The sequence below is a fragment of the Dryas octopetala genome, chromosome 9 (assembly GCF_963921425.1).
Source record: "Dryas octopetala chromosome 9, drDryOcto1.1, whole genome shotgun sequence".
NCBI lineage: Eukaryota > Viridiplantae > Streptophyta > Magnoliopsida > Rosales > Rosaceae > Dryas > Dryas octopetala.
In genome coordinates, this window is record NC_141374.1 from 19,150,383 (window position 1) to 19,176,351 (window position 25,969).

At 36.1% G+C, this 25,969-nt stretch overlaps 3 protein-coding genes across 4 annotated transcripts; 2 read left to right on the forward strand and 1 right to left on the reverse strand.

Annotated features, from left to right (window-relative positions):
- Positions 1 to 8,624: 8,624 nt before the first annotated feature.
- Positions 8,625 to 11,590, reverse strand: GLN1.3 (glutamine synthetase 1.3). Its single transcript, XM_086257616.1, has 12 exons — positions 11,322 to 11,590; positions 11,053 to 11,092; positions 10,858 to 10,961; positions 10,733 to 10,781; positions 10,490 to 10,596; positions 10,294 to 10,381; positions 9,890 to 10,018; positions 9,718 to 9,792; positions 9,547 to 9,600; positions 9,410 to 9,447; positions 9,122 to 9,281; positions 8,625 to 9,021 (listed from the first exon to the last, which is right to left on the reverse strand). Exons 1-12 carry the CDS (start codon positions 11,393 to 11,395, stop codon positions 8,869 to 8,871), a joined length of 1,071 nt encoding a protein of 356 aa, XP_086113742.1. The 5' UTR covers positions 11,396 to 11,590; the 3' UTR covers positions 8,625 to 8,868.
- A 3,804-nt stretch (positions 11,591 to 15,394) lies between these two features.
- On the forward strand, positions 15,395 to 19,681 carry NFXL1 (NF-X-like 1). The gene is made up of 2 exons (XM_086256627.1): positions 15,395 to 15,761; positions 16,006 to 19,681. The coding sequence occupies exon 2, from the start codon at positions 16,120 to 16,122 to the stop codon at positions 19,492 to 19,494; it is 3,375 nt and encodes a 1,124-aa protein (XP_086112753.1). The 5' UTR covers positions 15,395 to 15,761; positions 16,006 to 16,119; the 3' UTR covers positions 19,495 to 19,681.
- An 814-nt stretch (positions 19,682 to 20,495) lies between these two features.
- On the forward strand, positions 20,496 to 25,382 carry LOC147275352 (potassium transporter 2-like). 2 transcript variants are annotated; one of them, XM_086256628.1, is made up of 10 exons: positions 20,496 to 20,667; positions 21,121 to 21,343; positions 21,428 to 21,670; positions 21,808 to 21,861; positions 21,952 to 22,002; positions 22,469 to 22,729; positions 22,831 to 22,883; positions 22,970 to 23,087; positions 23,177 to 23,431; positions 24,032 to 25,382. In XM_086256628.1, exons 1-10 carry the CDS (start codon positions 20,623 to 20,625, stop codon positions 25,117 to 25,119), a joined length of 2,391 nt encoding a protein of 796 aa, XP_086112754.1. In that variant the 5' UTR covers positions 20,496 to 20,622; the 3' UTR covers positions 25,120 to 25,382. The 2 variants fall into 2 exon arrangements, with proteins under 2 accessions (XP_086112754.1, XP_086112755.1); XM_086256629.1 differs by lacking the exon at positions 21,121 to 21,343 and having other exon boundaries at positions 20,643 to 20,667.
- Positions 25,383 to 25,969: the final 587 nt, after the last annotated feature.

Here is a 25,969-nt window from a genome sequence, read left to right on the forward strand (position 1 = left end):
TTATAATTTAATTTTGAAAAAAATAATAATTGTCAAATTCTTGAATTTTCATTTTCTAAAATTCATTTCCACACAACTAAGCTCTAGAACCACAACCAAAGGTTTAAGTTAGTTAAAATAAATTTAAAGAAATTTCTAATTCCTTTAAACAAACCTTAAAAAAAATTTGAAAAATTTAAGTAACAAAATTACCATAAGCCAAAATTTGGGTTGTTACACTTAGTGAAGATAAAGCTTGGTTAGGTAAGAGATACGGGAAAAAAGGAAGGAAAGAAAAAAAATGAGGGGGGGTTTGGGGCCTTTGGACAATTGGAAAGAAAAAAAAAAAAGGTTTGAGATTTCTTTTAGTTATTTTAAACCTTAAACTTTAATACATTTCTATATAAAAAAAAAAATTAAAAGTATCCTAAAGGGCTTAAAACCTAATATCCTAAAAAATATAGAGTATATAGGGTTTAATGTATAAATTATAGAGTATAAAGAGTATTAGGGTATATAGAATATATAGAATATTAGGGTTTAAATTTTAGTATATAATTAAATTATACAGTATAAATAATATATTAATTTTGTTTATTCATTATACTAATTTTGTTTAACAGTATTTGCTCCAGCGCGCATTATATTCACCTTATATCACATGAAACCTATTATATAATTTGATTTCTTCAATGTTTTTTTATCAATTTAGTAGATAATATGTTAAATAAACATATGGTAAAGTTTCATTCAAAATTTTCGTATTTTGCTAGCAATTTTCGTCATTTTCATCTAATTTCTGTCAAAATTTAAAAATTTTTAAAATTTCCGTCGAAATTTTCATCGAAACCCGAAATTTTATTCCTTGGCTATACTACCTCCTTAAAGAGAAAATGAACAGTTTTAAGTCAAATAATATTGATGGTTAGTGATTAGTCAAGTGAGGATGCTCTTACAGTGGCAAATGAAGGTTGATATTATCTACTCTGAAGTGTAGAGTCAACGCGCTTGAGCGAGAGTAGAAAGATTTTTCAACTCTGAAATTGCGACTTGTGAGTATTTTACTATTTTATGTTGCATGATTGGGGATGAGAACAAAAATAAAACGGGTCATGTGGGCGCTCCGCGCTTGGCCTATCTACGAACGTGTACCTGACGCGTTTAGATAACTGTTAAGTAGCACTCGGTTTTTCTTTGAAAAATATAATAAAATGTGTGCTGCGAGCCTGCGACCACATCACAAGTCACAACACGGTTTCAAATTTTCAATATTCAAAAAGCTTTCCATACGACCAATATGAATGCCTAATGCGGAGGTTAAGTTCGTTACTCGACTACTAGATACTACTACCCAGCTGTACTCTGCTAGTCTGCTTCAATGTTCACAGCAAAGGTAAATATAAGCGTGTAGGAATAATCAACCTCTCTTCCCCTTTCAAGCTGTTCAAGCTGGTAGTGGTATAAAATGGAATTTTATTTGGTGATTGTGATTAAGGAGACTTTCAAATGGAAACTACTTGTATTTTGAATAAATATAAAAAACTCGATTCTAATTTGATTTCGGGTTAAATAATCTAGTTTAGCATGCATGATGTTAAAGTAGACAATTCTATAACATACGCATTTTATATCATTTTATATAAACGATTTACATGTTTAATTTGAGAATATAAATATTGCATATTGCATATTGCAAATTCTATATATATACGAACACAATATATAAAATGTTAGACTTCTTTGTAAACCTATCATTGAATGTTAAAAAACTTTTAACTTTAACAACATTGCTAGACAATTGATCTTCATATGACCGGATTGCCTCATGTGTAATTCCATGTGCAATATAGGGTATCAAAGCATATATATACAAATAATCTTTTAATAGGGTAGGGACTGCGACATGATCTAGTGATCGACTCTAGTCTCGAGTCTTGGCATAAATTAGTAAATTACTCTGTTCATTTTGTAGCACGTTGAAAATACAAAAAAAATTGTACTGCTGTTTGAGTAGTTTGAATTTTCAATACATGCACAAGTCTAATATATATTGTATCATCTCGTAATCCAACTGGGCAACTGGGGTAACTGGGGCAGCGATGTATGAATCAACCATCAAATTATTGAAAATTTACTTCCATGGAATTGGTATGAATCAGCTGGTATTGAGTCAATTCTGTCAATCTCAATATATTCTTTCCTGTTATAAAAAAAATAAAAATAAATTAGTTAATCATGTTCTTAAGGACCATCATAATTTGATTAATTTCATAGCCTTTTCTGCAACATGCAATAGTCCACTAATTGGTGATGCCATTTCTGTGGTGTTCAATTCTTTTCTTTTGAGAATGGAAGGAATTCATATATAGGCTCTAGCTCTAGCTAAGGGAGCAAAAGCTGAAATATCTTAGACTAGGATTTGATTCCAAACTTTTTCTTTTAGCGAATTGATTCAAATAATTACATTGCACATGGTGAGATGATTTAGATCACTACTTTGCACCTAGGGTGGGATCAAGCCAGGGAAAGAAAACCCAACTTTTTGCCAGAAAGCCCTAAACATATCATTGTATGCCTCTGCAAGCATATAAAAAAAAGAGAGAAGTAAAAGTGATATATATACTAATGTATGCAACTCATAAGTAAGAATAATATGAAGATATAATAGAAATTTTTGTGTTGAGGCGATTATATATGATAAAAACCTGGACCACTTACTGATTATTAGTTGTTAATATTGTGTTTGATTTGGTCTAAAGCTAACTATGTTGTCGTAAACCTAAAACGCTTAACTCTTAAATCAAAACCATTTATCAATACTACTAATTAATATGAGAATCTAGCAAGCACAAAGTTATAATGTACAAAATACAACCATAATGACAGATAATATATTGGGTTGACGAGGAAGAAGACTCGAAAGATAATAATAAGAGCAAGTTGTGGAAAAAGGGATATATATATATAAATTTAAAAAAAAAAAAAAAAAAGGGATATAACTTTGTAAAAAGAGAGTTAGGATGTGCCTAAGCTTTCCCTCTTGTCTTGATGTGTCTTTTCAAAATCAGTAGCTTTACGTAAGGGACACAACTTACAAGGATAGGCACTCCCTACCTTTGCCTTTGCCTTTGCCTTTGCCTTTGCATCCTTGTAAGCTTTCTCATGTCTTGTACTCTTGTCCAACACAAACAATTACTTACCCTTTGCTTTAATAGGATGATTGATTATCTCACATGATTTGGTCCCATTTGATCAATCTGATCCTCTTTCCTTTTTCTTTTTTTTAGTGACTCAAATTAATTAAGCCCACTAGCACTTAATAAGATTTTTACCAATTAAAGAAGGATCCAAATGGGTATCAGCCCAATCGAGTATTCTGTTTAGCACAAGGAACAGCTCTAATTAAAGTGTGGTCAGTCCAGCCCACCAATTTGAGAACTCATCCATGAGGAGTCCGGACCATCACTCAATGTACAACTAAACTGACAATCTCATCAGCCCAACTCTTCTGTTTGTTCTATTTTATTCAAAAGCTTAAGCTTATTACCAAATCACAACACATCAATCTTCCAGATAATCGGCCCAAAAAAAAATAATAATAATAAAAAAGTTTGAAAAATCTTCTGGATAGATTGTGGCCTTTTTTACAATAAGAAAATTTGTTCTCGAGGAAAATAGTAATAAAAATCCTATATTAAATTCTTCAAAAAAAAAAAAAAAAAAAAGAGCCCATAAAGAAATATGTAGGGCCAGATACATAGGAATCCTATTTAGGATTCAAAATGACATTGGAGGAAATTAGGTAAGCTTCAGTCATGTTTGTTTGAGGCTGACCTAACACTCACTGCTCTAACACGTTTTAAAAATATTTCTTCACGTCAAGTCTTTGATTCATTCAGCCTAAATTTCACCTCTATCTCTATCTATTATGAAGAAAAACACCTATTTGCTTACCTCATTAATTAATTTCTCACTAATTTTCACAGCCAATTACAACTTTATTCATCATCATCCTCCATTAGGAATTTAGGGCCATCACCTTTACTTGAAAAATGAAAATTGCACCTCAACTATATATGGCCAAGGTCATTACAATTGAAACTTGCAACTGACTATAATTATTGGTAAGAAGCAAGAACATTTTTGTTAGTATAGCACTACCTTTGCAAAAAGCCAACGTCATCGACCCATCAAATAATTACTTAGTCGGAGTTTAATAGCCAATACCCAATGGTAGTCAAGTTTATAATTCGTTTACAACATAGCATTGATGACATGAACATATTTTTTTTTTCTTTTGAGAACAATGACATGAACATTTTAAAATAATGATAGAATAAATTGTGGGAGGAGTATGATAAATAAGTTTTTCTAAGAGTGTGAAAAAACATTTTCCAAATAATAATGGACAAAAGACATGTAATTTGGTTGGAAAAAAATGGATGATAAGGATATAATATTCTTTTGTAAATGATGACATGCCCAAAAGACCCAATTTCAATTTCATTCTACATAATATGATCATCATGTTCATAATTTATGGTTGAAAATAACTAATGTGATGGGACAAGTGAGTATTGGACACGAAGAATTCACCACCTTAATGCTTAAGTCTCACTCAATTAAGGTTAAAACAAAAAAGGAAATTAGTAATGCTTAAAAAGCATGCTATGCTTGTACCCAAAAAAAAAGCATGCTATATTGCTATGCAATACTAATTGAGAATATTAGTAAAAGTTCACAAAGCTAATGCTTAAAGTTCACTCATTAATGAATAAATTATGTGCTCCATATTAGAGTAATTGCAATTAGTACATGTAGGTAATTAGGAATGGATTAGCATGATACTTGAATCTCACTCCAAAAGGTTAACCACATAAAGAGCTCAAAAGATTAGCACGATCAATGCATTATATATGTCAAGCATTTTGATGAAGATGCACGTGTCAACATGTGTTGTTTGAATTTTAAAATAAGATGAAAGCAAAATGATGGGCCTATATTGCGTGAAAAGAGAGAGCAGATTGAGCCGCGTGGCACAATTTGCAACTTCACGCTGACGACTGCCGGCTGCCACATTAACAAACTTAACCGCCTTTACCCACCGCGTTGAAGGCCACGTCAATGTTCCACGTCATCGTAAGTGGAATGACATTTGCCCCTAATTTTGGGTAGAATAACGGAATTACCCTCTCGCCGAAGGCAACGGAAATATTGACTTTTACCTGATATAAATGGATGTGGCCGGAGTCCCAGAGTTGAAGCGTGGCTGTTGAACGTTGACTTGACTGTAACAAAAATTGGCTTACTGATTATTATCCAAAAATCGTTTTAAGGATAAATCACAGGGTTAAAATATTCACAACGTTTATAAAGGATTCGCTTGGATATCGGTTTTTTGTTATTTATAGATAAAATAGGAAAAAATAATTTAAAAGAGTTTTGAGAGGAAAATAATATGTAGGATAAAAGTGTAAAGCATATAAGTTATAATCAAGTCAAAAGATTAACTAAAATGCAAGTAATTGATTTTCTATGTTGGTGAAAGGAAAAATATAATTGTAAATCAGTGATTTTTTTTTTGGCCAAATGAATTGTAAATCAGTGTTGGTGATTGTGATATACTTAAAAACCGTGGGCAATTAATAGTAATCTGACAGATTAAGGACTAGTCAAATAAAAGAATCTTTGGCCCTATAAGGTTCGGTATTCATTTGGGAAACCTCTTGGTAACATAGAATTATAAAATTGAGTTTTGACCTTAAGATATCCATATTCATCTTCTATGTTCACACACAAAACATACTAATAAATATCCAAAGGTAATTATCTGATACACTCTGCACTTGCACCACAAAGCTCAATCCTATTCATTAATTGCAGATATCATGGGGATCCAAATAATTGATTGGTGTACCTTCCCAGTTGGAGAACCATTAAATATAGTTAATACTAATATCTATCAATTTATGAGGATTTAATACAAAGATTATGAATTTAAAATTAAGATTAGCTTCGAAGAAATATAGATAAAAGTAATAAAACAAGAAAGATGGGCTGAAATCAAAGTTTATCAAATGGCTATGAAAATGCACTTGTGACCATTAGATCAATCAAGTGGGAGAGAGAGCACATGATGAGTGGCAATCAAGTGGTTGTATCATATGTCTATGATGCGGTGACATACAGAGTATCGAAACTTTATGTTTCAACAGGGTCCAAAAGAGTCGACTCAAACCAATCCAAAGATGGACCTTTTCCAGCGAACATCTCTCTTCCCTTCCCTCCTACGTCTCCAACTTGATCTCCCACTCAATCTACACCACCTTATCCTCTATATATACCCACATACTTCACAAAAGCCCTTTAGAATTGACATACATACATATATAGATATATACTTAGATAGAATAGTGGTACAACTATACTTGGAGGCAGAGGCTTTTGTGAATCCACAAGAAGATGGAGAACAGGAACAGCAATAGCAGCAGCAACAACAATAGAAAGATAGAAGGCTTTGAGGAATTGGGTTTTCCAGTTCACAGCCAAGTGAGAAAGATCAAGCAAGAATCCGAGAAAATCACTGATTGGTTGCCGGGAAAGCCAGAGATGAGACCTGTGCTGAAAGAGATCACCAGGCAGATCTCTCGATCTCCTTTGGGAATATCTTGCAGACCCATCTCTGTTGGTGACTCTTAGGAGGCTTGATTTCTTGGAATTCACAATTCAGTGAGGATGAGGATTGGGATTGGGGGATAGTTTATGCATCTTTCTAGAATTGCAAAACAGAGGGTTTTGTTCTGTTTTCTTTCTGCTCTGCCTGCCCTGTTTTTTTGTCCTAGTACTTTTAGCTCTGTTCCCCATGTAAATAATACATGTTTTTAGTTTATGGTATTCTAGTTTTGGTCCTTTTGGAATTTGGATGTCTGGTTTTGACCCTTGAGAATCAAAGATTGCAGTTTTGGATCTTTTGATTGATTCCACATAATATCTTCAGTCAGTTATAGATCATAATTTAATATTTAAGGCTAAAATAGCTCAATTGAAGCATGAAAGTATATGCACACTCGCACAAATTAAGGCATTGAAAGTATTCATTCTATCAATTCAAAGTTTTCTCTTTGGTATGTACCAAAAAAAAAAATTTCTCTTTGGTGATGGAAGATATAACTAAAATCATGTACAGTGTTGGGTTAGTATTTCAGGAAGTGCTGAACTTTGAACATTCTTGGTTCTTCGTATGTATTATTTCTTATTTTATTCTATGAGAGCCACGGCCGGTGTCCCAACCAAGGGTTGGTGTTATTTCAATTTTTGAAAGCAACAAAATAAAAAATAAAAAATAAATTTATATTTGAATAGTCTGGAAGCACAAATCGTTGGACAATCTTGATTGTTTGTATGTGATACTTTTATATTTTATGCTAATGAAAAGCCAAAGTTGGTGTTATTTCTATGTTTGAAAGCAAATATATCCATTTCGTACGAATTCGGGTATCAGAAGGATCCAAATTCTTATGGGAAATCCATTAGTAATTAATTCATTAAAAATGGGATCCAAGGGGAGTGTTCCATACAAGGTCAGTTCATTCACACTGACTTGAATCCATAAAATGGAATGCAAGAGTTTCCCTTAAAAATTTTATTCACAATTTCACATAGACATGTAAGAACATTCACATTAGAGAACATTGCCCCATTCATTCACAATTTCACATTGACTTACTACTTGGGCAAGCTGCAAAGAATAAAGCTTGAATATATATATATATATATATACAATTCAATAAAATAACCACGAGGGCTTTGAAGGGTAGCACTGTAGCAGAAGGCCCTAGTCACCCTGCTGGAGGTAGTTGAAGAAAGAAGCAAGAAGGCAAGACATTTCATGGTGACACATGCACGATGTATATATCTTGTCATCTTGATTCCATTTTCATAGCTATTGATGAGAGTGCATTGCACCACATAGCAATTATGTGGTTTAGTGGGTTGGGGTTGGTGACTGCGGCTTCAGAATGAAGATTTAAGATAACCTCCTAATGTGGATATCGCTGACGACTTAAAAGACTGCAAATTGAAGGAGCCTAGGCCTCAATGCCTCATTGCATTTTGGAATTTTGTGTTGTATAAAATTTCCCGTTTTCTTTTTATGGGAACCAACAAAATTGGTTTTGGCACCAAATGCAATGCAATCAATTTTTGACTTCACTGACTGGGTTTCACATTTACGATGTGATGGCACCCATCTCTATGTACACTGCCCCTGAATACCTGCCCTGCATAGGGACCCTGCAACAGACTCTGTCGACTTTCCTAATATTTCCTTGAATTTCGGGTATTTAATATAATATATGATGGCATATTCCATCACATGTACAGAAATCAGGATAAGATAACATTATCATTCATATACATTAATACATGTAATGTTTTGAAGAGAGTGGATGCTTAATTTATCTATTTATTCATTCATTTTCCCTCATTACCAATTTACCAGTAAATCCAGTGAAATTAAATTGCCAACAAAATTTCTATTAAATTGAGGGAGGAGAGAATTCTTGTTCTGTTCCAATTGTCTTTGTACCATCACAGGGCATCATCACAAAGAAATTGGTGAAACCATCACACAAGAAAAAAAAGGAGAAGAAAAGAAAAAGAAGTAGACATTAATAGTTGCGTCAATATTATTATTGTCATCCAAAGGCACTATTAAGTAAGACAAGCCTTCTTCAACCACAAGGTTAAATGCTCTGCTTATGATTACTACTAAAACAGGGGACCGATGCAATTTTATTCACTCCCCCCATCTATGGAAACACAGTAATGACTCTTAACGGTACAAACCCACAACCATAACCTTTTCAACCAAAAGGGTTTGTTTGTTGCCTATGGTTTCCAGAGAAGTGTAGTTTCAGCAATCATGGAGGTCACAACATAAGGATCCATGTTAGAAGCAGGCCTCCTGTCCTCAAAATAACCTTTACCCTCCTTCTCTGTGTCCCTCCCAACTCTTATGGAGGCTCCGCGATTCGCCACTCCCTGTCAAACCATTAAGGAAAAACATTAGCATTTTGTTAATGCTCAAGTATAAACTACACTGGTTCTTTACAATCTTTGAGGTGTAGATGAGGACATGTACCCATAAGAAGTTGTTGATGTCTGCTGTTTCATGTCGGCCAGTGAGCCGGCGCTCATTGCCTTCACCATAAGCAGCAATGTGTTCCTTGTGCTTCAATCCAAGCTTTTCAATGGCCTTTTTGATCACTTCATAACCTCCTTCGCTTCTCATTGACTTGGTGCTGAATTACCATGATATGACTTTTCAATGAATGAAAACAAAGGAAAACCAGTCTAACAAAGACATTTATGTTACTTTTTCATGAAGCAAAGAGATAATATATATATATATATATATAAGAATTACTACCTGTAGTTTGTGTGAGCACCAGCCCCATTCCAGTCACCCTGGTCACACATACCCTCAAAAGAAGTTAAAACAAGAAATGAACCAAATAGCAAGAGTGAATTAATGAAAGAATAGAATGATTGTAACTCTATTCTAACCTGAATAGGTTTGGGATCGAATGAAAGCACCACTCCAGCTATCTCTGTAATCCTCTGTAATACAGAAACATATCACAAGGACTATTCCAATTTTTTTTGCCATTTTTTCCACATACATTGTGGTATTGTACAAGAAAGCAAAACCATTTGGGTAGCTCAAAATCAAATTACCTCCAAAATGTAACGAGCAGCCCATAACTGATCTCCAGCAGAGATGCCAACTGCAGGGCCAACTTGGAATTCCCACTTCACAATAGAAAGCAAATATGATAAGAGAAGATTGCAAAAATTTAAAAAAAAAATCCTGAAACACACAAAAAGCAGAAAGTTATATTTAATTTACCTGGCCAGGCATAACTTCACCATTGATGCCACTGATGTTGATGCCAGCATAAAGACATGCTTTGTAGTGAGAATCCACAATGTCACGACCAAATGCCTTGTCAGCTCCAGCACCACAGTAGTATGGTCCCTGAAATTGTCAAAACAAATTACAGTTACAGCTCCACATCTACAAGGAGGAGGCTCATATTCCATTTCAACTCTCATCCAATAAAACTGGTAACTAGAATAATTCCAAGAGACTTCCTTTTTATTTGGTACAAAATTTCTAGTTTTAGTAGCATATGTTGGACCAGCAAAAAAGAAAGAGATACAATGAATTGTTTCATATACAATAAAACGGCAATGAATTAGGTAAAGGTACAAACTACAAAATCCATATTTAGAAAGGAATAATTATGTGACCTGTGGTCCAGGATATCCACCAAGAGGCCACCCAATTGGCCAATTTACATCTTTCTGCAACAAAGTGTACTCTTGCTCTATACCATACCTGTATGTTTAAAATTATATTAATTAAAGCATATTATATAATAAATGATGAATCCCAATTCCCAAACAGACTTCTCCCAGGGGTAAAGAGATGGTACAATTTAGTTACCAGGGTACTTCAGCAACAACATCAGGATGGCTGAAAATATTTGCAGCATTAGCCCTCTTATTGGTTGGAATTGGCTCTCCAGCAGGGGTGTAAGCATCACATATCACCTGTGAATAATAATAATAATAATCAAAATTATTAAACAAACAAAAATAACAGAAAGATATTAATAAATGGTTTAAGAAAGAAAATTAAATGAAAATGGATTAATTAATCACTCAAGGTGAAGGGGACTTGACTTACAAGAATATTGTTGCCCCTCCTAAATGGGTCCTTGAAAATTGCCTGTGGACTATTTTAAAACACCAACATAAGCAAATTTTCATTAAAAGGCTTGAAAAACAGAGAGAGAGAGAGAGAGAGCATACTATAGGATGACTTCACTGTCTTCCCCAGGAGCTTGGCCAGTGCTAGAACCATCAAAGTTCCACTTGGGAAGTTTTGAAGGATCACTGACTGGTCCAGGAAGAGTCTGCCTCATGCAAAATGCAAGTAAAACAGATCAATATATATGTGTGTGTCATATAATAGTAATAAGAAGAAAAGGAATAGAGAAAAGTTACCCTGGCTTTGCTTCTGATGTCCATACCAGATCCACCGATCCTGTTATATGATTAATCATAGAGGACAAACAACAAACATATCAAAATCAAAACTAATCTTCTTTAGAAAAATAGTACGGAAAACATATAAACAACCAAGAAAAAATTGCAACTACAGAAAGAAAGGCGCGCTAAAACAGAGTTGCTAACAAATTATAACCATTTGCCAAGAAAACGATAAACCCAGAAAGAGACTGAAAAAAAGGAAAAAAAAAAAAAAAAAAGCTCACCATATGTACTCTGCAATAATCTTGTCAGTGACATCTGAGAGGTCGAGGTTAAGAAGATGGGAAAGCAGAGACATTTTTACAAGGAACTGGAAGGAAGATAGGATGAGGCTTTTGGCTTTGGCTATGGCGATGCCTTTGGGTTGGGGTTTTGATAAATATGATAGCCTTTTCCTTTTGTCAATCTACCAACATGTGTGTGAGAGAGACTGAGTGCGAGTCCACACTTTGCAGAGAGACGTGAACATAGGAGTTTGGGTTATGTTGTACTTTTATAGTGCGGTCTTGCTATTCTGAAATAATTACGTAGGATACTAGAATTCGGATTCCTACCTCTTTTTTGATACTCTTATAGTTAAATAGTTTAGAGTTTAAGAGAATTAATGATCAGTATTAGAATTGAATAAATACAGTAACAACACCGATGATTAAAGTTGTAGTTGCTTTGGGTTATGAATGGTAGGTGCTGACTGCTGACTGGAGCGTGTAGGCCGATGTAGAGCAACCTGGACACCTACAAATTATCAAATACAATCCATACAAATCAAAATTTTGCAGCCTGTACATTATTTTGTTTTTCTAATAAATATGTTAATACTAGATCGTGATTATGCTTAAATGTACTTAGGACTATATATCTAATATTTGGCAAACTTAACTCCATGTATTAGTGGTGATAATTAAACTGATAATTTATAATAGAAGTCAACATAAACACAAATATGAGACAGAAAATCCAATGCAAGTGACAAGAAAAAGGTTCCCTTTTAGACAATTTATCATCTTCCTTTGACTGTAGAAGTTTTCTATTGTTCTTGGTCAAAATTCAATTGGAAAGTAGAAATGTAGAATAATAGATCAAACCAAAAAAAAAAATTAAAAAAAAAATATAAATTTACAGAGAAAGAATGAGGGGGGAATAGTGAAGGTTGTATTAAACAAAGAGGAAAAATAGGGAATTAAAATTAGTGGAGGTTGTATTACAAGAAAAGGAAACCTTGAAGTGTGAAGTGTATCAACCACATATCTACTCGGAATCCACGAACCATTAATTTGGGTTGTTTTGTATGGCCAAATAGTTATCCAATAAGTCATTGAGTTGAGGTCATATCTACTCAGATATGACTATATGAGCTATAAGGAAAAGCAAAGCTTAACAGTTTTGTTTTGCTGGCATTCTACTAAATTGCTAACATACATATATAGACGACTTTCTTTTTCCCTTGTTTTCCTATAAACCAAAGACCCTTCTTCATAGACCGGCTTTTGTTGTAGGCAGGTTAGTTTTAAGTTGTCTAAGTCCCGTCTGTGCTAACGTTGTACAGAATAATTTTTTTAAAATTGTATTGTAAAAGGAAAATGACAAATTAAATTTTGCATTTTCAAAATATGAGAAGGCGTCTGATAGCGTAATTGAAAAACAATTATATAAAACAAAAATAATGAAAACACATTTGATATTAATCAATTATTACAACCAAATAATTATATTTACAAAAAATATTAATTATAAATTATTATTAACCAATTTCATAAAATATATAATTAAAAAAGAGAGAAGTTTCATAAAACCCAACCCACAATCGGCCGGCACGACTACCTTGGAGGTGGAAGAATTGTTGGTGGCTGTATTATTAATGGAGACAAGACTGCAAACACCTATGATCTAGTTGAACGAATGTATTTTCTCTATGTAAGGGTTGTTAAGGCTCGTGAGCTTCCTACCATGGATGTTACGGGGAGTCTTGATCCGTTTATTGAAGCAATAATTGAAAACTATAGAGGAATTACAAAATATATATTTTGAGAGATAAGTAGAAAAAGAGAGAAAGAAATAGAGGAATATACGAGAGATGAAGATGGATGGGTGAGGTGGGTAGCAGAGGGGGGTAGGCCTGCCGCCGGAAGTGGGTCTGGCTAGGTGGGGAGGAGGTGCATATCACATTTTTTTTCAGTTGTAAATTTTTTTTTTATTTGTATCCATATTTTCTATGTTTTCTAAATTCATTGAAAACATCATTTAGTCATTTTCTGAATTTACACTGTAAACTAGAAATTATATTTTGTGTTTTTCAAAAACGGTTTTCTCAATATAGCAACCAAACGCATTTTTGTCATTTTTTGAATTTGTAAAATGAAAAACCGTTTTGTAAAATGTTACAAATTTTTTTCATATTTTGTAAATCCATTTTCAAGTGTGTAACCACATTGATTAAATTAAATAGGGTTTTTTTTTTCATATTTAGTACATAAACTTTGACCTTTGTCTTAATGTGGTATCTAAATTTTTATTTGTCTTCAATTGAGTACCTAAACTTTTATTTTGTGTCTAATAGATACCAATGTGAATTTCTGTTAAAATTATTAACAAAAATTAGGGACAATATGGTCACTTCAAAAAAATTATATTTTAATTATAATTTTTTGTTTTTTTGTTTGTTTTATGTTTTATGTTTTTTTATAATTTTAAACATATAAAGACAATAATTAAAATAACCTAACTTTTGTTGACAATTTTAACATAAATTCATTTTGGTATCTATTAGATATAAAATAAAAGTTTAGGTACTTAATTCAATTGGGACAAATAAAAGTTTAGATACCACATTAAGACAAATGTCACAATTTAAGTACTAAATATAAAAAAAATCCAATTAAATAATTGCTTCCTACACTCTAACATACCATGTTTAACAATTCTTACACTTCACATCGTTCCTTTACCATACGAGTTGAAAGTTCATTATTCACATCCACACATCTCTATATGAGAACTTGGTGAGACATTTGAGAAAAAATTGAATTATTCTGATAGCACTTGTCACAGATTAAACACTTGTCCGTTGGACCCAAAAGACCAATTCTAAGCACATTGTCCTATTAGATTATAGTCTTATCACAAATTCCAATTTGCCAACTCATTCCTATCTGATTTGGGATTTTCTGGCATACGTGTCCTTTCCTCTTTTTTTGGTTTCTTGTTAATTTGGTGCCGAATGCTGAGTAAGTCCTCAACTGAGATCGTGCCCTACTGGCCGGCTACTGAGTATTGTACCTGGGAAACTCAGCCAAGCATTTTAATTAGAGAAATGCTATTGCCTCCTTCACCAACTTTAATTATTATTATTTCATAATATAAATTTATGATCAAAATTGTTTATTTTTTAGATTTAATTATAAAAATTATCTTTGTAAAAAATTAATCAAATAAAAAATTGTTTGATTATATAACTGTAATTAAATAAACAAACGATTTTAGAAATAATTTGATTCACCGTTAATTTATTTGATAACAATTACATAAACAAATGATTTCAGATTTAGTTAATTTTTTGTAGAGATAATCTTCAAATAATTATTTAAAAATGATCGATTCCGATCATGAAAAATACACAATAAAATAAAAAGAATAAATAGAAAAATCAGTGAAAAAAAAATTGAAAAAAGTGAATAGCATGTCCTTTTTTATTATGTGATTCCTTGTTTGATAATATAAATCGGTGTGGCACATTATACGTAACAAATTGAAACACCTTGACTGACAATGATGAGATAAGCTTGTCAGTTTGTAAGGCAAATTGATTCTTTCAAGTAATTGTCTTAAACCATATGCAAATTGGTTTTATACTCTTTAACACCACCAATATATAATATATGTGCAAACAAGAATGCATTCATTCAAATTATTATAAATTAATCATTTTTTTAATTCACAATAATTAATTTCATATAAGACTATGACTCAAATTACTACTTTTTTTGTTTCTGGATATATAAAACTAGAGTGCTAAGCTGCACAACTGCACAAGCATGAAGTAAAATTGCATGTGGTATGCAGTATGCTAGGATTTCCATGTACCTGCTCGTAATTCTATTGGGCCTCTATTGGAGGGAGCCCAATGAATATAATTAAGACCGAGTGACGAACGATCTATGATGAGGCCCAATAAAGAAATAGAGGTATGCCGAAGCCCAATGAACAATGGTGAACGTGAGGCGCAAGGCGATGGCGGGCCTGGCGGCAGAGTGGCGACCACGCAAATACTTGGAGAGGACTTGAAACAAATGGCAGTAAACGGAGGGCGAGAGCATGCGATTTTTGTGACGAACTACTCTCACCGCCTTCCCCTTTCGCTTTTCCTTAATCCCCAAGCCAACGCCACAACTACTCTCTCTCTCTCTTGGCCTCTCTCCCAAATCCCAATCATATATATACTCGTCTCTTCCATCTACTTTCTCTCTGGGTCGGTTTCTTCTCAGTTCTCTCTGAGACAAACCCAATACAATTGCGGAAGGAGAGAAGCCATACATCCGACAACTACAACCACAATCTCAGGGACCCGCTACGCAACCAACGCAAACAAAGAAACCCACAGACCACTTTCCCAGAAAGTGCGGGAAAATCTTCTCTTTCTTTCTTGCCATTTCGGACCATCCGATCAGGTATTTCATTTATTTTTGATTTTTCTATTTGTCTTTAGTTCAATCCGAGGTTTTGTTGATCCTGCCTAGGTTTTTATTTATTTTTTGGTTGTTAACTAATGTAGGGTTGATTGGAATTAGGAAAAGGATATGATTTTAATTCATGAATTTAGCTTAGTAAACTACTGAATGGTTAGGGTTTTGTTTGTTCAAGTTTGCTGATCGTTGAATTCTGAATTGATTTTAATTATTTTTCTCGATGCAGTTCTTGCTTGTGTTTTTGAAAATCCTTTCGGTCTGTGATTGGGTTCGATCGATTTAGCTCGCTCAGCACACTGTCGGAGAATAGGAGGTTTGAGGCTTTGGTGTTTCGCAGAATATGAGTTTTCAGGCCCGGAATGAGCGGAGGGATAGGTCTAGGCTTCCTGCTCAGCCTGCTCGGCGAGAATGGGTCCCGAGAGGATCCAATCCCACTACCATCAACCCCACCACCACTGCCCTGAACCCGCTTCCGAGCTTCAATTCAAACCACCCAAATGGAAATGTAGGGCAGTACCACTTTAGCTCTGCTCCATCAGAGACTTGGCAGTCCAACTATAGTTCTGATCCATCAGAGACTCGGCAGCACAAAGGAGATAATGGTTCTAGAGGTCATATGGGAGGAAATATTGGTTCTAGAGGTCCTGTGGCTCGGCCAATGAATCATAGAAGAGAGAGGGGAAGGAGTGAAAATCAGGAGGGGGTGGCATTGAAGGACTCTAATTTGCCTCAGCTTGTGCAAGAAATTCAGGACAAACTGACCAAGGGCACTGTTGAATGCATGATTTGTTATGATATGGTGAGGAGGTCCGCACCTGTCTGGTCATGCTCTAGCTGTTACTCTATTTTCCATCTCAATTGCATCAAGAAATGGGCCCGAGCTCCCACTTCTATTGATATGTCTGCAGGGAAGAATCAAGGATTCAATTGGAGGTGTCCTGGATGTCAATCTGTACAGCTCACATCGTCAAAGGAAATTCGGTATGTTTGCTTTTGTGGTAAGAGGACAGACCCACCTTCAGATTTGTATTTGACACCACATTCTTGTGGCGAATCTTGTGGGAAGCCACTTGAGAGGGAGGTCCCTGGTAAGGGTGTGAGTAAGGATGATCTTTGCCCGCATATGTGTGTTTTGCAGTGCCACCCAGGTCCATGCCCTCCTTGCAAAGCATTTGCCCCTCCACGTTTATGCCCTTGTGGAAAGAAAATAATTACGACAAGATGCTCAGATCGGACGTCTGTTCTTACTTGTGGTCAGCATTGTAATAAGCTTCTTGATTGTTGGCGTCATCGCTGTGAGCGGATTTGCCATGTGGGTCCTTGTGATCCTTGTCAGGTTCTTGTCAATGCTTCCTGCTTTTGCATGAAAAAGGTGGAGGTTGTTCTTTGTGGAGACATGATTGTGAAGGGAGAGGTGAAAGCAGAAGATGGTGTTTTCTCGTGCAGTTCCACTTGTGGAAAAAAACTTAGCTGCGGTAATCATTTCTGCAGTGAAATTTGCCATCCAGGCCCCTGTGGAGAGTGCAATTTAATGCCGACAAAGATTAAAACATGCCACTGTGGGAAAACAAGCTTGCAAGAGGATCGACAGAGTTGTTTAGATCCAATTCCTACCTGTTCACAAACATGTGGTAAGTCCCTCCCTTGCGAGGTGCACCAGTGTCAAAAGGTGTGCCATACTGGGGATTGCCCACCTTGTTTGGTTAAAGTCACCCAAAAATGCCGTTGTGGATCAACTTCTCGGACTGTGGAATGCTATAAAACAACAATGGAGAATGAGAAATTTACTTGCGACAAGCCTTGTGGGCGGAAGAAGAACTGTGGAAGACACCGGTGTAGTGAGAGGTGCTGTCCTCTTTCTAATTTGAATAATCTTCTCTCAGGGGATTGGGATCCTCACTTTTGCTCTATGCCCTGTGGGAAGAAATTAAGGTGCGGGCAGCATTCTTGTGAATCACTATGTCACAGTGGTCACTGCCCTCCCTGCCTTGATACAATCTTCACTGACTTGACATGCGCATGTGGGAGAACTTCAATCCCTCCTCCATTGCCTTGCGGTACACCACCTCCATCATGTCAGCTCCCATGTTCTGTACCTCAGTCTTGTGGGCATTCATCTTCTCACAGTTGCCACTTTGGGGACTGTCCACCTTGTTCGGTGCCTGTGGCAAAGGAGTGCATTGGTGGACATGTGGTCCTCAGGAACATTCCTTGTGGGTCAAAGGACATCAAATGTAACAAGCTTTGTGGGAAGACAAGGCAGTGTGGTCTGCATGCTTGTGGCAGAACTTGTCACCCATCACCCTGTGATACTTCCTCGTCAGTGGAATCAGGCTCAAAGACTTCTTGTGGACAGACATGTGGTGCTCCTAGGAGAGATTGCAGGCATACATGTACTGCACTCTGTCACCCTTATGCTCCTTGTCCTGATACACGATGTGATTTCTCTGTCACAATCAGTTGTTCTTGTGGCCGGATAGCAGTAACTGTTCCTTGCGACTCTGGTGGCAGCAATGCTAGTTTCAATGCTGATACTGTGTATGAAGCTTCCATTATCCAAAGGTTGCCAGTACCACTTCAACCAGTTGAAGCAACCGGCAAGAAGATCCCACTTGGACAGAGGAAGCTTATGTGTGATGATGAGTGTGCTAAGTTGGAGCGAAAACGGGTTCTTGCAGATGCTTTTGATATAACTCCCCCAAACTTGGATTCACTCCATTTTGGTGAGAATTCTGTTGTTTCTGAGTTACTTTCGGACCTTTTGAGACGTGATCCAAAATGGGTATTATCTGTGGAGGAGAGATGCAAGTACTTGGTGCTTGGCAAGAGTAGAGGTGCTACAAGTGGCCTCAGGGTCCATGTTTTCTGTCCAATGCTGAAGGACAAGAGAGATGTAGTTAGGGTGATTGCTGAAAGGTGGAAGCTTTCTGTTCAAGCAGCTGGTTGGGAGCCCAAGCGTTTTATTGTGGTCCATGTTACACCCAAATCGAAGGCGCCGGCTCGGGTGATTGGGGTTAAGGGTACCACTACGGTGAACGCACCCCATCCTCCTGCTTTTGATCCCTTAGTAGACATTGATCCTAGGCTTGTAGTTTCTTTCCCAGATCTCCCTAGAGATGCAGATATAAGTGCACTGGTGTTGAGGTTTGGTGGGGAGTGTGAGCTAGTCTGGTTGAATGATAAGAATGCATTAGCTGTATTCAATGATCCTGCTAGAGCAGCAACTGCAATGAGGAGGTTGGATAATGGTACGCTATATCATGGGGCTATTGTTGTTATCTCAAATGGCAGTGCATCTGTGGGATCATCGGGTTCTAATGCTTGGGGTGGATTGGGGACAGCTAAGGAAGGGGGAGCGTCTACAGCACTGAAGGGTAATCCTTGGAAGAAAGCTGTTATTCAGGAGCCTGGTTGGAGGGAAGATTCATGGGGTGATGAAGAGTGGGTTACTGGTTCTGTAGATGTGCAGGCATCTGTGTGGAACAAAGAAGCTCCACTTGCTGCTTCATTGAATCGATGGAGTGTACTAGACAGTGAAATGGCTTTGGGCTCATCTTCATCTCCCAGAATTGAGGACTCTGGAAAACAGCCTCTGGGTCGTGTAAATCCAGTGTTGGACTCGAAAGCAAGTGGCTCGACTTCAGCAGGGCAGCAGGGAGGAAATATTGCGGATACGTCTGAAGTGGTTGATGACTGGGAGAAGGCTTATGAATAAAGATAGAATGAAGCAACAGATCAATTTGATAATTTTAGGACCGCCAACTGAGCGGTCCATTTGTAGTAAATGCCCTGCCTTTTTGTTTTTGTTTTGTTTTCGGGGGAAATCTTGTTGAATCTAAAGAATTGTTGAGTTAGCTACTTAGCTCCTTCAAAATGTTTTGAAATGAAAGTATTCTTTTATCCATCTTATTTGAGCAACTTCTTGTTTTGGTTCAAATAGAATCCGTCTTTGTATCTGGTTATAAAAGCTACAATCACATATCTGGTTTTCGCTCTTTCTTTTATGGATGATAGGTGTTGGAATACAGGTGTTATTGTGAACTGTGAGGTGGTAAGTGGATTTGGTGTATCTTTGCATGGAATTATTATTTCTTCCACGGATATCAATTGTAGAATCCATTCCAGTTTAGTGGGTTGCTCGTAGTTGATCCTTCGTACCAAACAAGGAGTATACTTGGCATGTTTTTCTTTTCATTATTAATTTATTTTGACTAGTTTGATTTTAGTGTGATGATTGATGAAGCAGAGAGAGTCAGAAGAGAAGGTGGTGAATCACCTAAAGTTGGACAAAGTACAAGTCCACCACACCAGGATCACAGATTCTTCATAAGAATAAGATAAGTGGCAAATCATTAAACACACAACATGTGGGAGGTTCCTACTTCAACCCAACTCCATACGGAAAGGCATGTGAATGTGATTTGCCTTTCTATCGTTTATATAATAATAATAGCAATGAAATTATTTTTAATAGTTTAACAAATTTCTTGTTCAAAACCATAGGTGTCGCTGTCAGTCCGGCATTCCCTCCCTACTACCCATATAAATAAATAATTAATTATCTCCCTCAAAAAAGAAAAACAAAAAGAGAAACAGAAAACGTCTGTATTTATTGGTACACTAAGTATCTCGTATCACCTTAAAACTATGTGAGATTTCTCCTTCTCTTTCTGTGTGCGTACTGTAAATGTAATCCTTCACGTTGTTAACTCCGCGTGTAAGGCATTGTCCAAGTCGCTTGGTGTTCCCAGCTCTCTGTCTTTTCTTATATAAATCTACTATATACACATTTGGTATCCAGTTCAACTTTTTTTGTCAATCTGTCTACTCATTTCAGACATACATGGATCCTCAGCTGAGTGCTTCTACCTTCTCTAACCAGTTCAAGGTAGCTTTCTTCCTTCTTTTTTAACTACATAATTCATAAAAAATTGCCTGCTTTAGTACTGAATGGATATATCAACTTGTAAAAGCATTCATCTCTCTCTCTCGCTCCTTTTTCGGTGGTTGAATTGCAATGCTCTGATATTTCTGTAGCTAGTAATTTATGATCCATTAGCAAGAAAAGAAAAGCCAAGATCTAAACTTTCCATGATACTCTACTGCTTTAGTATATTTTCCTCTGCATTTTGTTTTCAAATTGGGGTTAGATATCTGGCATATACACCTAGCTAGGGTGGAGTCATAAGTTAGAAAAAGCTTGTTTTAGTTAATCAATTGGGTCTCCCTATGACACCACCCCTAGGTGAAAAACTGAAAATTAATGTGATTCTGTGAGAGTGCATACTCAATATGAAAAATAAAGCTGTTGTCATCAATTTTTGACTTTGATAATATGCAGGAGACATGGAAGCATACGCTTCTTTTGTCATTTCAGAGCCTTGGAGTAATATATGGTCAACTGAGTACTGCTCCTTTATATGTCTTTGGGACAATTCGTGCAGAAGACATCAGATCAGAGGATACTGTTTATGAACTTTTCTCCTTTATTTTCTGGACTATAAGCATCATTTCTTTACTGAAGTATGCCTTTATAGTATTAAGAGCTGATGATAATGGAGAAGGTAATGGTCAAGTATCCTTCTAACTCCAAGAACTATTTTATAGGATTGTGCATTGAATCAATTTTTTACTTTACCAACTTGTAGGTGGTACTTTTGCTTTGTACTCACTCTTGTGTAGACATTCCAAAGTGGGTCTGCTTCCAAATGACACAAGTGCTAATGAGGTTATGCATTATGAGAGGGGAAATCCTTTCAAGATAAAGGTGGAATCAAGGGCTAGAAGAGCCATTGAAAAACATAAGAGTAGCCACTACTTAATGTTGTTACTGGCTCTGTTCGGTTCCTGCATGACAATTGGTGTTGGGGTGCTTACCCCAGCTCTTTCTGGTTTGGCAATCCTCATAAAAAACTTTGAATTTTATTGGCAGTTATAATACGATTTACTTTCTGCATTAAAATTGTCTGATATGATTAATGCCATTCAGGTTGAATGATTTGTTTTCTTTTCTTTCTTCCTTGCCCAGTCTATTCAGCTTCATCAGGTGTTCAAAGATCATTGTCGGATATGTCACACATATGTAAGAGTTTGCCGTAAATTCAATTTGAGAATTAGCTATATAGTCAATTACTACCCTGTCACTGAAATTGCATCTTGTGGTTCTTACCAGTTTCATCTTCACTAAGTAAACAGGAGTCCATATCAAAAGCTTTTAAGAAATGTGAGTATTCGGTCATCAAGTAGGTACTTCAATTGGATTTGTTCCACCTTCTTGCTCGTGTTGTTTCCTATTCACTGATCTCAGTAAGGTTCAGCACTTTGGGCATGATAACTCAACATAATTTTTCTAGGGGCATTCTTGGACATGTCCAGTAAAATGGAAAGCAAGGAATATACAAGAAAAACTAAAAGAAAAAATTGACATTACACATGGACAATTAACATATATATACAGATGTAAACAACATATACTGAGCCTATCAATTCCATATGAAGATTGGAGTGCTTTTATTCTTTCAGTAATTTGACATGCATCCAACTTTGCAAAGCCAGCATAAAAAGTTGCACAAGCCTTGCAAACTAGTGTGCTAATGCTGTCAGTTCTTTGATATGTTTCTAGGAATTGTTATGATTTATATATCTCAATTACTTATCAGCTTATTCCCTTGTAATCTTATTTGTTTCAGATGTATCGGTTCCCATTGCATCTGCTATATTGGTGTGCCTCTTCACGCTGCAGCACTATGGGACTCATAAAATTGGGTTTATGTTTGCTCCAATTGTCGTTATTTGGCTGATATTTATTGGTGGAGTGGGTATACATAATATTTTCCACTGGAACCAACAAATTATCAATGCAATCTCCCCCATATACATGTACAGATTTGTTAGGAATATTCACATCAACAGTTGGAGGTCATTAGGCAGCATCGCTTTATGTGTAGCAGGTTTTTTCTACTGTGCTTGAGCTATGATCTTATGAGCTTCATTTCACAATCTTTTGGAACCAGATATATTCATTAGATCATGACATTCTGTCCCTTTGCAGGGTCAGAGGCAATGTTTGCAGATCTAGGTCATTTTAAAAAGAAATCAATCAAGGTTTATAATATATCTCATATTCTGTCAATCTTATATCAAATGTACTTTAAAGTTAAAATGAACTCATGGATGGTGCCCTGCTGCAGATTACATTTGTATGCTTGATCTATCCAGTCCTGGTTTTATGCTATGCCGGTCAAGCTGCATATATCTCCAAAAACTTGCATGCTGAAGATTTCAATCATCTCAGTGAATCCATACCCAGTAAGTTGTACACTTGCTTATATTTGCTTCAGTGGTTGCTTCATCTGCATATTTCTATATCTAACATATGGAATGCACGGAAAGTCCAGAATCAATTCGCCACTGGTTCATAGCATTATCCCTACTTGCTTCAGTGGTAGGAAGCCAAGCAACCATAACGGCCAGTTTCTCCATCATAAATCAGTGCCTGGCACTCGGTTGTTTCCCCAGAGTTAAAGTTATTCATACATCAGATAAGATACATGGGCAGGTTTACATTCCAGATATCAACTGGCTATTGATGATTCTAAGCCTTACTGTTACAATTGGTTTCCATGATATTGTGAGAATTGGTAGTGCTACAGGTATTTATTCCAACAATCTACCTTCTATAGTACTAGCGCACTAGTATAGCAACCCTGCCATATTTCATTCTCTGCACTCCTCACTAGAAAATTTATGATTTAAATTATTGCAACTTTGACATAAAACAATTTCATGAAGTAGTCATTGAGATTGTTCGAATAAGAAGCAGATTACTGTGGAGAATGTGAATGGCTAAATATAGATTCTGGAACAGTACCTGGAATTTTGAATGACTGATGTAAATGAAATTTCCCCAAAAAAGAGAGATTGACAACTCTATGGTCCTACTTGGTCCATGTAGCCCTCTCCTGTCTCATAAATCCCAAAACCCCAATGAAGGCAAGATTGATCAGGCCTCCCGTAATCGTATGACAACTTTAACAACTGAACCAATTGACACTTGCAATCTTACCTGAAGTTTGCTTTTACTTTTTTCACATGCAACATTTGAGAAATCTGCCATTGATTTGCAAATTATTGATGAAAAATTTAGAAAAAAGTTGTTATTATACAAACTTGATGACAGTTACTGGTATCCTTACTATTTTTGTATAATTGTGTCATGGTTATCTGATGGATATTAGTTAAATCCTCCACAGGTTTGGCCGTAATTTCTGGAATGCTTGTAACAACTTGTCTCATGTCACTGGTAATTGCTCTGTACTGGGAGAAGAATTTGTTTGAATCTGTCTGTTCTCTAATATTCTTTGGCTTTATTGAGGCGATGTACGTGTTAGCTTGTATGTTGAATTTCCATAAGGGAGCTTGGTATTTGGTTGTCCTTTTGGCATTGTCCTTCAGTATCATGCTTTCATGGCATTACGGAACCATGAAGAAGCTCGAATTTGATTTACAAAACAAGGTGTCTGCAGAATGGCTTACAGATATTAGCCCGGCCCTAGGAGTTACCAGGGTACCTGGAATTGGTTTCATTTACACTGATATAGTGTCAGGAATTCCAGCTTTCTTCTCACACTTCATTACAAATCTTCCTGCATTTCATCAAGTTGTGATATTCGTGTCTTTCAAGTCTCTGCCAGTGCCTTATGTTCCTGCAAGCCGGAGGTATCTCATTGGCAGGGTCGGGCCAAAAGATCTTAAGATTTATCGTTGTGTCGTGAGATATGGATACTGTGATCACATTAGGGACACGGATAATTTCGAAGAAGAGATTATCAGTTCAATTGGAGAATTCATTTCCATGGAAGAAAATGATTCTGAATCCCTGACTTCATCAGAAGGAAGAATGATGGTTGTTGGAAAGCCACCAGCAGATGGAACTGGGAGTGCTTTGATTCCTCTAAATGACACCAACGCATTTGAGGAGTCTATGAGCTTAGGGAACAATGAAACTCGGTTCGTTCCACTGGGAACTGATGCATTTGAGAGTTGTAGTACTTCTACTCCAGTGAAGAGAAAAAAGGTGCGGTTCATGTTGCCTCCGAATAGTCCTAAAATGCGAGTATATGTTAGGGAGGAGCTACAAGAACTAATTGATGCTAGGGAGAGTGGCACTGCATACTTCCTGGGTCAGGTGCATTTGGCAGTGCGTGATGGCTCAAACGTACTGAAGCGCCTTCTGATCATGACCTATGTGTTTTGTGATAAAAATTGCAGAGAGCCTCCAGTTGCACTAAACATTCCTCATGCTGCTCTTGTTGAAGTTGGTATGGTCTGTAGCATATAAACTGTGATGCTTTGAATCACAGAGGCCTGTTCCCCTGCACAATATGTCGTGTAGGGGAGCAAATTAATTAAGGTCGTTTGTACAAAAAGAGGGGAAAGAAAAGGAGAAGAGATTTAAGAAAACACTACTAGTTAGTAGATTAACTTGTAGTTGGAAATCAATTTAACAAGTTAACAAGAAATATAGTGTGAATTAAAATCTAACTATATATCCTTGTTGGTAGCATGTTTCCATTTTTTGGTCTGAGAAATGGGGGGGAAAGAAGCTCGATCGGGATTATAGGATTACTATACAAGCATACTATTACTATATATATAGTTAATTGTAAGAATATTCAAATTTTTGGAGTAGCTGTATTATATATTCTAATAAAGTTATATATAAATAGATGGCATCCACGGTGCTTTTTCGAAGCTAGCTCTAAACTGATGGACTGACAACCACTCAATATATGTAGTACTGAAAAATTCAGACTAGCTTTATACAATATCGAATATATATGTATATATATAAGATACGACCATACGAGAGACGGTAAACAAAGTTTTGGGAGTGGGATAGAAAGTACAACACTTTTAAAGAGGAATTATTACTCCAAAGTCTAATTACAAACTTTTCAATCCATCAAATGGAGCAAGATGATGCCCACAAAATATAGTTTAATTACCAGTGTTGGCCGGGCAATGAATGATCGAGTGCATGTGAGTGCACTGCAAATATATCATACATTAATATTGTTCTTAACTTAACTATCTAAATCCACTATAACCGATAGGATCATGGTCAATGAAATCTCCAAGTATGGGGTTTTAATCTCAAGAGGCTCGATGCTATAAGGGTTTTGCAAGGC